Source organism: Astyanax mexicanus, chromosome 1, assembly GCF_023375975.1.
Source record: "Astyanax mexicanus isolate ESR-SI-001 chromosome 1, AstMex3_surface, whole genome shotgun sequence".
NCBI lineage: Eukaryota > Metazoa > Chordata > Actinopteri > Characiformes > Acestrorhamphidae > Astyanax > Astyanax mexicanus.
The window spans coordinates 121,204,822-121,219,684 of record NC_064408.1 but is presented as its reverse complement, the minus strand read 5'-3'; the positions used below and the strand labels follow the sequence as shown (position 1 = coordinate 121,219,684).

Here is a 14,863-nt window from a genome sequence, read left to right as displayed (position 1 = left end):
GATGAAGATAACAGAGGGGAGGAGGCTGCTGGAGAGGCATGGTGTGGGAGACAGAAGCCAGACGGGAAGCCATTGGAAGGGCAACAGGGGCCTGGGGCGTGGCTCAGGAAGGACGAAGGCAGAGGCATAGCCGAGGGAGGACGGTGGGCAGACGGCTCATGAGGAGAGATGATGGGAGGTGGGCCAGGAAGACGGACAGACTGATGCAGGGATGATGGGGATGACTGGATGACGAGGGGCGGAGTTGGGATGACGGGGGAGAGGAGTTGGATGATGGAGGGAGGAAGAGGGGGATGACGGAGGGACGGGTTGGATGACGTGGGAGGGGTTGGATGACGAGTAATGAGAGAAAGAGAGAGAGGAGTTGGATGTGAGGGAGGGGTTGGATGACGTGGGAGGGGTTGGATGACGAGTAATGAGAGAAAGAGAGAGAGGAGTTGGATGGTGAGGGAGGGGTTGGATGATGAGGGAGGGGTTGGATGACGAGTAATAAGAGAGAGAGGAGCTGGATGATGAGGGAGGGGTTGGATGACGAGTAATGAGAGAGAGAGGGAGGAGTTAGAAGATGGAGGGAGCGGTTGGATGATGCCTAAAGGCACAGTGTGCATTGATAGGAGAGAGAGGAGGAGTGGCCACGCTCAAGTACCGCCCAGTAAAGCCGCAGGTAGGCGGAGCCACGGCCGCCCAGCGGCCGGGGGGAAGAATGCCGGTTGGAGGGGGAAAACAGGGACGCCGGGAGGCAGGAGCGTGCGCACCAGGAGAGGCAGCGGGGAGGAGTCGACAAAGTCTGAAGGTGACCTCGCGGGAGCCAGGAGAGGAGACACCAGCCGCTAAAGTTGGGAAAAAACACACCATTACCAGGGAATGCAGCCGGGAGCAGTGGCGGAGGAGAAGCCGGGGTGGAAGGGAACGACCGGAGGCAGGAGACATATAGGTGAAGGACCATAGCGGATCAGTAGCAGGAGCCAACACCACATGTGAGGTTGTTTGACAAGCAGGTAGAGAGGAAGTGACGGTTTATATAGGTCTGGGAATGGGAGGTGTAAGGGCGTGGATCAATCTCCGAAAATTACGTTATTTAACTTCACTTAAACTTCTGCATTGAGTCTTAAATCTTACAAATATAGAAATATATTACAAATATAGTGTATTTTTTACAGATGCCCCCTCAGATGTGAGAATACAGGCTGAAGGAAACAGTGTGGTTGAGGGTGGTTCTCTCTCACTCACATGTTCTGCTACCAGTAGACCTCCACCTTCTCGCTACGAGTGGTCTGTTTCTCAGATGGACACCACTGAGAAGTACAGTGGAAAAGAACATCGCTACACCCTTAAAAATATCCAGCGGGAGACCTCCGTTTCCTGCACTGTGTTTAACTCTGTTGGAGAGGGTCAGTCTGAGCAGCTCAAGCTGAACGTCCACTGTAAGTTATTATTGCTTTAAGTCTGTTTATTGTTTTTTGACCTAATATAAGATATATTGAGGACCAAATAAAATATACATTTTTTTAGGGGAACAAGATAATATGTCCTTGAGTTTTTGAGATTATGTATTGAAACTCTTGACTTATGTACATATAGCATAAAAAAATTAATAAATTAATACAGTAAAAAAAGACGATAGAAGATAATATATTGGGCAAAATATAATATATTGAGGCTGTGAATGAATATATTAAAATCTATATATGGTACCATGGACGCACCTTAAATTCTGTATTTTTTCTTTTTTTTTAAGTTCTAAAGTCATCAAAAAAAGTTAAACAAACCAGAATATGTTTTATATTTTAGATTCTTCAAAGTAGCTCCTCTTATTTAGATGTCAGTTTTATGAGGTAGAGTCACCTGGAATTCAGCCTAATTTCAGTTAACAGCTGTGCTGAACTCAAGAGTTAATTACTTTAATTTCTTGTCTCTTAATGTGTTTGAGAGCATCAGTTGTAAAGTAGTGAAGAGGTAGAGTTACAGGTATACAGTGAATAGTGAATATTTGATTAATGCTCTAATCCAGACCTTCATTTCTTAATGAAGTCCGAGTTAATCCGAGACATTTCAAGAACTTTCAAAAGTATCCTCAAATGCAGTCGCTGCAAAGACCATAGAAAACGTTATAATGAGTTTCTCCAGCGGTGGAGCAGATTTGCGCTGCTGTGGAGCTCTGTTTTTACGCACATAACCACTCCTCCACCACACTACCGGTTACCACAGTCAAAAGCCAACATGGTTCAACCTAGATCTCATGGCTGGTGGTACCATGGCAGAAAATGTGTTACGTCAACACACACGACTAGGGAACAACTGCAGTCAACAAAACAAAAAAAAACATAAATTCCCTACACTCATATAACAGATAACAGTAGGAAGATCAGAATCAGAGCTTTATTCTGATGTAGAGAGACAGATACATGACTACAGAGGCTGTAGTGACTCAAAACACCTATAAAAGAGGTGATGATTTAAAAAAAAAAACTCTTGTTATCAGCAGGAGAAGCTTGATGTAAGCAGCAGCACAACGCAACCAAAACTGGCCAGCATCCAGCAGAGCGTCCAGCAGAGCACATGATACGTTAATCAGAGTTACCAGCCTCAGAAACCTCAAGTTAATCTAAATGTATTTTGGTTTGTTTAACATTTTTAAGTTACTACATGATTCCTTATGTGTTCCTTTATAGTCTGAATCACTTCACTAATCATTTACTATGTAGGACACAAATAAACTAAAACATTAAATAAGAAGGTGTGCCCAAATTTTTACTTGTACTATATATACAGGGGTTGGACAATGAAATTGAAACCTGGTTTTAGAGCACAATAATTTATTGTGGTGACGAACAGTTCTGGTGCAAACAGGAGAGTTGAGGTTCACATTGAATTCTGCCGTTAGCACCCGAACATCCCTTTCAGACAGCTTCCTCTTACAGCGTCCACAGTTAATCCTGTTGGATGTGATCAGTCCTTCTTGGTGGTCTATTTGTGCTTTTTCACAGATGCCCCCTCAGATGTGAGAATACAGGCTGAAGGAAACAGTGTGGTTAAGGGTGGTTCTCTCTCACTCACATGTTCTGCTGCCAGTAGACCTCCACCTTCTCGCTACGAGTGGTCTGTTTCTCAGATGAACACCACTGTGAAGAAGAGTGGAGCAGAACATCGCTACACCCTTAAAAATATCCTGCGGGAGACCTCCGTTTCCTGCACTGTGTTTAACTCTGTTGGACGGGGTCAATCAGAGCAGCTCAAGCTGAACGTCCACTGTAAGTTATTATTGCTTTTATTCTGTTTATAGTTTTTGACCTGATATAAGAAATTCACAAATTCAAACCAACCATGAATTTGCCTCAGCAGTGATATTTTTACCATAAATTTACCTCGGCAGTGATATTTATACCATGAATTGACCTCAGCAGTGATATTTTTACCATAAATGTTCCTCAGCAGTGATATTTTTACCATAAATGTACAAATGTGTGAGCTAGACTTAAGAGACTCAACTTTATTCTGAGGTAGAGAGACAGATACATGACTACAGAGGCTGTAGAGACTCAAAACTACAAAACACCGATCAAAGAGGTGATGAGTTTTAGAAAAAAACCCTCTTGTTATCAGCAGGAGATGCCTAGTGTAAGCAGCAGCACAACGCAACCAAAACTGGCATCCAGCAGAGCGGAAAGAGTAGAGAACAGTTACACCATGAGTGTTGGGAAAGTAAAAAGTAAGTTTCAGAAAGTTGTCTAGTTGTTACTCTCTTGTAACTCTCTTGTACCTGTAGAACCTAGTAATTATTTTGAATCTACTGGTTCATCCAGATAAGTTACACTGTGAGTAAAGTGAACTTACCTTCTAAAACACGTGCTGTATTAAAAAGCGAAACCCAATATTTTTATTTGGAATTTAGAAGAAATAATAAAACTGAAACACCTGTCATTTTAGTGTGGGAGGTTTTATGGATAAATTGGAGCAGTCTGGTGTTCAATCTTCATTAATTGCACAGTGCACCAGTAAGAGCAGTGTGAAGGTTTAATTATCAGGGTAAGAGCACAGTTCTGCTCAAAATATTGCAATGCACACAACATTATGGGTGACATACCAGAGTTTAAAAGAGGACAAATGGTTGGTGCACGTCTTGCTGGCGCATCTGTGACCAAGACAGCAAGTCTTTGTGATGTATCAAGAGCCACGGTATCCAGGGTAATGTCAGCATACCACCAAGAAGAACCAACCACATCCAACAGGATTAACTGTGGACGCTGTAAGAGGAAGCTGTCTGAAAAGGATGTTCGGGTGCTAACCCGGATTGTATCCAAAAAACATAAAACCATGGCTGCTCAAATCACGACAGAATTCAATGTGAACCTCAACTCTCCTGTTTCCACCAGAACTGTCCGTCACCACAATAAATTATTGTGCTCTAAAACCAGGTGTTTCAGTTTCATTGTCCAACCCCTGTATAAATGTTTGTATTGTTAACTCACTGTTTTTTCCTGTTCCTCAGTTCCTCCGAAAATCCTGCTCTCTCCAAATTGCTCTGAGTGGGCTGGAGGTCTGTTCTGCGTGTGCCGAGCGGAGGCCGAGCCCAAAGCTAACGTCTCCTGGACGGTTGATGGACGCCATGCACTTTTCCCACAGTTCAATATCACAACCAGCTACAGCGATACAGTGACAGTGTCGGAGTTAACCGGCCCACTGACCGGCAACGTATCCTGTACCGCATCCAACTACCTCTCCACAGACCTCCACCACACCACTGTCCTGATTCCACAATCAGACGGTACTGCAGGAGGAACGACACAGAGAGACAGAGATCCTGTTTAACGTCGTCTTCATGAATCTTCTGTTCTCTGTCTTACAGGAAACTCTGTTATAATAGCCACCGTGGCTGCTGTTTGCGTCATCCTGGGAGTTACTGTGGTGGCTGTTTACCTGAGAAGGAGGTACATTTATCTCAGATATTAATAATCAGTGGTTACTTAGTTCATATTATATATAAATTCATAATCCAGAAGCAAAAAAATATAAAATGTTTAAAAAAGAGTTAAAAGCTCCACTAGGTAGGATTTGAGATTTTGTGCTTGTGGGCGCCCCCTACAGTTGCAGAGTGTAATAAATGTATACAGCACTGTCGTATATATATTTTTAAAGAAGTAAAATGATATATATATATATATATATATATATATATAATTTTAATATATGAAATGTTTACTTTATTGTAAATCACGACTGAAACAAGACATTTCTTCTGTTTCTACAGCTGATAAAACAGCGTGTTTACAGAGTAGCACTGTTAGCCCTCACCACCAAACAAGCACAGCATGAAATAATATTAAAACAGAAACACAGTATCAGTAAAAGCTTTTACAAGCCCCAGACTAAAATGTACATTTCAGTTTGGTGCAATTTACTGCAAGCTAAGCTTACAAACAGCCATATTTTACACTTAGCATGATATATTTACACATTTAACCCGATCGCTAATACTAATCGCTAATGCTAATCGCTAATGCTAATCGCTGCTAGCTTCCGCCTGCTAGCCTACAGCTTAAGCAGTTAAAACAAACACTTTAACTCAACTTATACCTCACATATTTACACTCTGGATGTTTTAATAACCTTTTAACTCTATTATTAACATTTTAAGCTCCTTACAAAACAGAAATACCCACTGATTTACTAATAATCTGACGTTATCTGAACTCACTGGAGCTTCTCCTCACAGCAGCCTCTTTCCAGCACCGCGACCTGCTTTCAGACCTGTATGTAGTTCTAACAGTTCTACAAGGACTACAAAAAACGTTAGATTAACCGAGTTGGTTAATCCTTTACAGAAGATAACTAGTAGTGATGAACACAGCAGCTCTTTTAGATGAACTGAATCATTAGGATCTGTTCACTAAAAAGATTCGTTCAAAAGATTCGTTCATTCAAACGATTCTTTTGTGCTGTTAGTCTGTGCTGTACTATTGTGAGGAGAAGCTCCGGTGAGTTCAGATAAATAAGTACCAGATAAAGTCAGATTATTAGTAAATCAGTGGGTATTTCTATTTTGTAAGGATCTTAAAATGTTAATAAGAGAGTTAAAAGGTAATTAAAACATCCAGAGTGTAAATATGTGAGGTATAAATTGAGTTAAAGTGTTTGTTTTAAAGCTGTAGGCTAGCAGGCGGAAGCTAGCAGCGATTAGCATTAGTGATTAGCATTAGCGATCGGGTGAAATGTGTAAATATATCATGTTAAGTGTAAAATATGGCTGTTTGTAAGCTTAGCTTGCAGTAAATTGCACCAAACTGAAATGTACATTTTAGTCTGGGGCTTGTAAAAGCTTTTACTGATACTGTGTTTCTGTTTTAATATTATTTCATGCTGTGCTTGTTTGGTGGTGAGGGCTAACAGTGCTACTCTGTAAACACGCTGTTTTATCAGCTGTAGAAACAGAAGAAATGTCTTGTTTCAGTCCTGATTTACAATAAAGTAAACATTTAATGCTAAAAGAGACAAATTGATGATGGTTGTAATTAATTTTCTGTGCTTTTTACTTTCCGATGGAAAAAGTAGCTTACATATGCAGGTGGATTTTCCTGCATTTTTCAACACATTATTCAGGTCTGAAAGGGTTAAAATGTCTAGTTGTGTCTCTAGTATGAATGAATGCCCTGTGAGCTAGTTTTTGTAAAACCAGTGATCTGGTTAAACGCTTCCTTAGTCCGGTGGAGGAGTGGGTGGGGAGAAACGATAGAATTTTGGCTCTTGCTGATGAATATTCATAAATGCAAACATATTGCCTCTGATAACAGAACCAGGAGGCAGCGAGACAAACAACAGTTAGAAAAGTTTTAAAATAGACATTTTTCCACTAATAACAGTTTTTGCAATGTCATATGTTACTTTACAACCTGCTAATGCAGTTCAGACACTGATCTAGTCTTAGAGTCTCTATAAAACGCAAAATCCACTGGAGATCCTATTTAAACCTATAGATACTTACACACCGAGATGGGTAGTCTGGGTCCAGAAAGCAAAAATCCACCCCGAGACCCAATATTTTCCAGACACATCCATATTACACCATTTTATTTAAGCACTATTGTTTCATGCAATTCTCTTTACATATCTCTCCACCATTAATGGATTCACACGTGCTTATTTTATGAGAAATTCATCTCACAAATTCTGGATAATTTTTCAGGCATTTAGCATTACATTTGCAACCAATCAAAAACTCCTTCTAAATGATTTACATTAGATTTTTTTTACTACGTAACAGTTAGATTTGATCAGAAAATGGTGCAGAAATTGTGTAATCAATTAAACTGGCATTTGAGACTCTAACATTGAATGATTAATTATCCATTCTCTATTTTTCCCCCCATATCTTGCCACAGACGTCAAATCCCCCAACACTCTACCTCCAGGTAAGATTCATACAAAAATAAAAGCAACGACAAATTAATAAATTTTGTTATTTTATTTCTTACATAGTAACTGAATAGTGAAGTGATCCAGACTATAAAAGAACACATAAGGAATCATGTAGTAACTTAAAACAAACCAAAATACCCTGTGAAGAAGCTTTTAGATGCTCTTATCTGGAGAGCTGTTAACTTGCAGTTTTTTCTTTATTTAATTAAGAAGTTCTTGCTTCTCATAATCTGGATCAAATATTCACTATTCACTGTATACCTGTAACTCTACCTCTTTACTACTTTACAACTGATGCTCTCAAACACATTAAGAGTCAAGAAATTCAAGTAATTAACTCTTGATAAGTTCAGCACAGCTGTTAACTGTTAAGCCTGAATTTCAAGTGACTCTGCCTCATAAAGCTGACTGAGAAAATCCAGCAGAGATGTGGAAAAATGTCTAATCTAAGAATGTGAAAAATAAAACATAATCTGTTTTGTTTAACACTTCTTTTTTCTACCTTTACTAAATAATTCGATATGTTTTTCTTTATAGTTTGGATAACTTTTGTATTAATTTACAATGCAGATAATTTTAAAAAGAATAAAAAATAATGGAATTTAACCACTGAGTATTTATAGTTGTTTTTTATTTTTATTTAAAATGAGCATAATATATTATATTCTCTAATGTCGTTTAAATACTGCATTTTTTTCTTATAGTCAGCGTGCATGTTCAAATGAAAATTTAAGCAAAACTGCTGATGTGTGCGAATCCAATCTTTACGGTAACAATGTGAAGGATGACGATATTTACGCCAACACCATGGAGATAGAAGAGATTTCTACAGAGAAGGTACAAACCACTAACTCTAATTCATTAAAACACATTTTAACTTTTAAAAATGATCACTACCTCTTTTATCTTTTTGTAACATTGTAACAGTCCATACTATATGTATGTGTATAAATCCATATTATATATTTATATGCTGAAAACAATGTTTCATGGGGTTCTTAACTAAAATACCATGTCTACAACATTTATGAAAAATAATTGATTAAACAGCAGAAAATTTGGGTAAAATCTGCACTTTGACCTAATTTTCAGTCAGGTATTAAGGAACAGTAAAGTCTCTCTACTGAAGTACAGAGTTATACAGGAGTTTCAGTTTAGTTCTCCAGCACCCAGACTGGAGCACTATTAGCATTAGCTGCTAACCGTGCTAAGCGCTAGCTCTTTCACCGCTCAGAGGTGAGTATTATCAGCCTGTAGCTTGCTGCTAACTCCAGTTAGCACTGCTAGAGCAGCATTAGCATTAGCCGCTAAGTTAACCGTTCTAAGTGCTAGCTCTTTCACTGTTTAAAGGTGAGCATTATTGGTATGTACCCTGCTGCTAACCCTGCCTAGCACTGCTAGAGCAGTATTAGCATTAGCCGTTATCCGTGCAAACAAGCTACATTAAATCAAGATTCGTGGGATGAACCGCTAGCTGGGTTACCGTAACACTCAGGGTTCCTCAGTGTAGCGCTATTGGACGACATTTACTAGCGACATTTACTAAGCACTGCTAACCGCGGCTAAAATATTGGAAATTTAAGCTTACCGTAAATAAACAAAAGCACTTTACTCACCCAAATAAACAGTTTTTAGTAGAGAATTCTGTGTAGATTAATTAGAAGAAAAACATGGCCACACCCCTGTCCCTTACTAGTGTTGCTTAAAATGTGCATTTTAATCCTGCGCACCTTGTGCAGAAAATAGACCAAAAAATAGACGTTTGCTGATAATGATGCGCCTTATAATTTGGAAAATACGGTACTTGGGAAAAACTTAAATATTAAGGAACATTGTGCAATTTACATTCTAAAAGGAAATGGATTATAGGGGTGGGAATCGTTTACTATCTCACGATTCGATTCGATTCCGATTTTGGGGGCCACGATTCGATTCAAAATCGATTTTTGATTCAAAACGATTTGAATTATAAAAATTTCTGCTTCTGGCTTATGAATCTTATTGAAAAAAAACCCTCCATAATATACACTGGTCCTGGAGCAGGTAATGTGTTACAAAAACAATAAAATGTGCAGGAATGTGGGTCCTCAGTGACAGAGGAATCACTGGGATATCACAATGACGTTAATGAACAATAAATAAATAATAAATAACACTGCTTTATTACCAGGCTACTAGCGGTGGTGTGTAGGTGACGCTGCTGGGCTGATGTGATGATAGCAGTGGAGCGCTAAAGTTCAGGAGCAGCTGCTGATTAACTAGTTAATTTAAGGTCGTTGTATTTCTTCAGAAAGGGGGCAGGAGGTGGAGAAATTAATTCATATTGTCCATTCCTTAATTCCTCTGTGATGAGGAGCTGAAATTAGCTCTGATTAGCTTATTGTATTTTTCCGTTCCGCCTTAAATGCTGCAGCCCGCTGCCACCTGTAGCGTTATTTAAGGTGGAACTGGAAAGTTAGCTAGTTAGCTAGCTAACAGTTACTGAAACTAACTACTAGCGATCTTTTTTATGCTTGTTATGAAGCATTCTGCCATAAAACATTGAAACTACACGTTAATCTAATGTAATATAGTGCTTGTTCTGCCATCTTACCGGTGATTCTCAAACACCTACGCTCTGTGTGTGTCTGGAAGATCTCCGTTTGAAAGGACAAGCGCTATCCCCAGGGTTGCCAGGTCCAACAAAAATACCCAGCCCAAAATCAGTCTAAAACCCGCCCCTCAGAATCGATTTTGGGACATTTTAAATCGATTCTGAATCGTAGTAAATGAGAATCAAGATTCTTATGTGAATCGATTTTTTGGCACACCTCTAATGGATTATTTTGCCTACACACACACAAACACACAAACATACACACTCATTATCAGCCTGCAACTCCTCAAACGGTCACTATTCATTCTGCCCACATAGACTACCAGTCAAAAGTTTTAAAACACTCCTTATTGTGTAGTACTTCAGTAGCAGTGCTTTTTAATTTTTAATTTTCATTTTATTAATGACTTTATTACTGCTAATCACTTCACCTGTCAGAAACTGCTGAAACTGAAAAGACTTAGACTGAAGAAGAGATTTGTAAAGCTGAGGTTAAGGTGCTGTTGCCATGTGGCTTAGCTAAAATCAGGGGGTTTAGTTACCCTGTGCAGTGTGCAGTGCTCGACTGAGCCAGTGGAGGGAGCCAGTGTGTGAAAGAAGGTCTGATGCTGCAGTTGCATCTCAAAAAATTGGAATATGTTTGAAAAGTTACTTCATTTCAGTAATTCAGTTGAAAATGTGAAACTCATATATTATATAGATGTATTAAACACACAGAGTGATCTATTTTAAGCATTTATTTATTTTATTGTTGATCAGTGATTATGGTGTATCAATGAAATTTGAATATTACATAAGACCAATTGGTACTTTTGGCTACAGTGTAGGCAGTGTGCCAAGTCCTGCTGGAAAATGAAATCTTCATAAGCATCCACATAAAAATTGTCAGAAGCAGAGGGAAGCATGAAGTGCTGTAAGATTTTGTGACACAAAACTGGACTGACTTTAGACTTGATAATAAAACACAGTGGATCAACACCAGCAGATGACATGTCTCTCCAAACCATCACTGATCATCAGTAAATTTTACATTTCATTTGTAAATCAAGGGAGCAGAGTCAAGGTATGAGTAAAGATTTACAGATAAAGCCAGAGAGCGGTGAGCGCCGTTTCCTATACCTTCAAAAGACTCTTGGAAACCTAAGAAAACTGATACAGGAAGAGTCACGTCTGGCTGACCCACATGGAAACAGCAGCTTTAGCCTTTAGCTCTTTAGCTTAGCATGATTAAGGACTGAGTTTCAGTTTCAGCAGTGCAGAGAAAAGCAGTTTGTCTGGATCATACACCACTACTATTGGACTACTAAAAAAAATACAAATCTGGAAAAAAAATTAAGAAATCACCTAAAAATTATGAGTTTTTTTTATTTTACCAAATTAAAAACCTCTGCAGTATAATCAAGAAATAGATGGATGATCACAAGCCATCAAACCAAACTGAACTGCTTGAATTTTTGCACCACAAGTAAAGGCATAATGTTATCCAAAAGCAGTGTGTAAGACTGGTGGAGGAGAACATGATGCCAAGACGCATGACAACTGTGATTAAAAACAGGTTTATTTCAGCAAATACTGATTTCTGAACTTTTAAAACTTTGAGTATGAACTTGTTTTCTTTTCATTATTTAAGGTTTGAAAACTCTTGGGAATTTGGGTGAAATGTTGTCTGTAGTTTATATAATAAAACAAAAATGTTCATTTTACTCAAACAAAAACCTATAAATAGCAAAATCAGAGAAACTGAAGTGGTCTTGTTTTTTCCAACACTGAATAGATTAGTGAGTAAAAGGTTCCTCGATTTTCAAAAGACAAAAAGTTGAGATTAAACATTGTTTTAAATGTTCAATTATTTATTATTTTTTTCCATCTTTAACACTTTCAGAAGAACAAAAGAAGAAAAGCACCTGAACCAAAGTATTTTATCGTGAGTATGAGGTTTTATTAATTTATAACAAGAAGTGTTTTTGCATACACACACCGACCTGTTTCTTTATCATAAATAATACATTTAATACATTTTCATATCACATTTCATGATCATATAGGACACTCTGCATTTATATAGTATAATAATTAAAGACTGTAGTTCTGTGTCTGTTTCATTACATACTTTATTATTACTATTATTGCTCCTTTCACCCTGTTCTTCAATACTCAGGACCCCACAGTAGAGATAATTATTATTATTTGGTTGGTGTTTATTATTGTTCTCAGCACTGCAGTGATTAGCACTGATTAGCTAAATCAGATGTAAATCAGATGCAGCAGTGCTGCTTGAGTGTTTAAACACTGTGTTTAATCATCCTCATAAAGTGTTGATCATCCTCTAGTCCTTCATCACTGAGAATATTGCCCAAACGACATTCCTTCATCACATTTGATATCAACCAATACAATATTAGGTATAGTGACAGGTCTAGTGTAGAGCTATAGAGTTATCTCTGACTGGACTTAAGCTGATACAGGTGCAAGAAAAAGTATGCAAACCCTTTGAGTCATTCCAGAAGGCTCAGTATTTTCTTCTGTTGAAGTCGTTCGGTTGTTGATTTACTTCTATGTTTTGGGTCGTTGTTCTGTTGCATCATCCATCCTCTGTTGAGCTTCAGTTGGAGGACAGATGGTCTTAAGTTTTCCTGCAAAATCTCTTGGTAAACTTGAGAATTTATTTTTCCATTGGTGACGGCAATCCGTCCAGTCCCTGAGGCAGCAAAGCAGCCCCAAACACATGATTCTCCCTCCACCATGTTTCACAGTTGGGATGAGGTTTTGATGATGGTGTGTTGTGCCTTTGTTCTCCACACATAGCGTTGTGTGATCCTTCCAAACAACTCAATTTTCGTTGTTTGGACAGCAGAGATTTCTACAAGTATTCAGCTGACCCTCTAGGATTCTTCCTCACCTCATTGATTCTCATTCTGTGCTGTGCTCTTACAGTCATCTTTACAGGACTTTACCACGCCTAGGAAGAGTAGCTACAGTGCTGAACTTTCTCCATTTGTGGACCGTCTGTCTTACCGTGGACACATGAACATCAAGGCTTTCAGAGATACTTTTATAACCCTTTCCAGTTTCATGCAGGTCAACAATTCTTGAACGTAGGTCTTCTGAGAGCTTGATCTTTTGTGTGAGGTATGATTCACATCAAGCAATGCTTCTTAAGAGCAGCAAACTCAAAACTGGTTTGTGTTTTTATAGGGCAGGGCAGCTTTAACCAACACATCCAGTCTCATCTCATCACATCGTGCCTTCAATTAGCTCTTAGAAAAGTCATTAGTTTAGGGGTTCACATGCTTCACATATAATATTTATGTGTGGTTTTAGTTTAAGCAGACTGCGTTTTGTCTATTGTTGTGACGTAGATGAAGATCAGAACACATTTAATGACCAATTTATGCAGAAATCCAAGTAATCCCAAAGGGTTCACATGCTTGAAACTGTATAAGGGTGAAATGTTCCACAGTGTTGGTAATGGTGTTTGCTCTCTGTGTTTGTCAGGATGACATGGATGACATATATGCGAATTGCTGAGATCTTCTCGATATCTCCTCATCGTGATGACAGCTCTTCCTCCCAGATCATCTTCAGAAACCTTCAGTGCTACAGTACAATACCTGTTAAGATATTGCGCTGTTTTACATGCACTCAGTAATCTGATAAACCACTTTAACTGTGCAACCACTTTGGTTTTCTTCAAGAAATGCGATTTCTATTTTTAGATTGTGCTTTTTAGTCAAATACTGTGATTTAATTTAGAGACAATTAATATATAAGTAAACAAAGCTAAATTAAATATATATTTATATTTTAAAGTCAAACGAGCGCTGGATGTTAATCTACACAGATTTATCTCATGAAAACTATTTATTTGGGTGAGTAAAACAATCCTGTTTATTTACAGCAAGCTTAGATTTCCAATATTTTCAACAGTGCGATTAGCAGCAGCGTTAGACGTTGTTAGCAGTGCTTAGCGCTAGTAAATGCCACCCGACAGCGCCACACTGAGGAACCCTGAGTGTTCCTGTAAGCCAGGGTGATACTAGCTAGCGGTTTGTCTCATGTAGCTTGTATTAAAACGTTAAACGTGCAGACTATAGTCTGATAATACTTAACTCTAAATGTCGAAAGAGCTAGCGCTGCAGTTAGCGGCTAATGCTAATACTGCTCCAGTCTCAGTGTTGGAGAACTAAACTGAAACTCCTGGATAACTCTGTACTTCAGCAGAGTGACTTTACTGCTCCTTAATACCTGACTAATAGAATTTATACATTTGGCAAAATTAAAGGATTTTATGTATGCTTTATAGTGCGAACAAATACAATATACATATATGTATGAATAAGTTTGTTTTTAAAAACGAGAACATAGCAAATTAATTTAAGGTAAGTTTTTTGTGTTATATCTTAAATAGTATATCCTTATTATGTTAAATATCTTTTATTTAAATAAATTTTAATTTGAAAGTCTAAATATATAATATAAATATATAAAAAAACATTTTACAGTACATGATACAATGAAATATGTGTTGCTTTTTGAGATCTTTTATCTGCTTCATGTTGTCAGACAGGTTCTATTTAAGTGATTTCTTCATTCTACAGGTCTGGCAGTAATCAGGCCTGGTTGTGTTTAGTAGTGAAATTGAATTTGATCTGGTAGTTCAGTTTAAAATCAAATCTGCTTTTTATATTTACTCAGGTTATCTGTTTGTTTGTTTGTTTGTTTGATAATCTGAAAATGTAAGTATGACAAAAAAGGGAAAACTAATTAAATCTGTGAAGTTGCAAATACTTTTTTTACAGCTCTGTATATATTTAATAAATATATTTAATAAATATATAAATTTTTATTAAGCAG

General features: G+C 38.0%; 2 protein-coding genes and 2 long non-coding RNA genes across 4 annotated transcripts in view; 2 read left to right on the top strand and 2 right to left on the bottom strand.

The window, feature by feature from the left end:
• LOC125783645 (B-cell receptor CD22-like) overlaps positions 1–14,863 on the top strand; it is a 141,739-nt gene that overhangs the window by 50,193 nt on the left and 76,683 nt on the right. The window contains exons 6-7 of the mRNA XM_049467556.1: positions 1,161–1,424; positions 2,988–3,251. Coding sequence (XP_049323513.1) covers positions 1,161–1,424; positions 2,988–3,251 — 528 coding nt within the window. The remainder of the gene's footprint in view (positions 1–1,160; positions 1,425–2,987; positions 3,252–14,863) is intronic.
• The window catches only part of LOC125784406 (uncharacterized), a 71,083-nt gene that overhangs the window by 30,492 nt on the left and 25,728 nt on the right, over positions 1–14,863 (bottom strand). The gene's annotated exons all lie outside the window — the stretch shown is intronic.
• LOC125784413 (uncharacterized) lies at positions 1,199–3,484 on the bottom strand. The gene is made up of 3 exons (XR_007427208.1): positions 3,397–3,484; positions 3,084–3,365; positions 1,199–1,256 (listed from the first exon to the last, which is right to left on the bottom strand). It is a non-coding gene; the product is annotated as an uncharacterized LOC125784413 (long non-coding RNA).
• Positions 3,423–13,844, top strand: LOC125784355 (uncharacterized). Its single transcript, XM_049467688.1, has 7 exons — positions 3,423–3,709; positions 4,490–4,765; positions 4,847–4,928; positions 7,377–7,406; positions 8,118–8,250; positions 11,892–11,933; positions 13,505–13,844. Exons 1-7 carry the CDS (start codon positions 3,517–3,519, stop codon positions 13,535–13,537), a joined length of 789 nt encoding a protein of 262 aa, XP_049323645.1. The 5' UTR covers positions 3,423–3,516; the 3' UTR covers positions 13,538–13,844.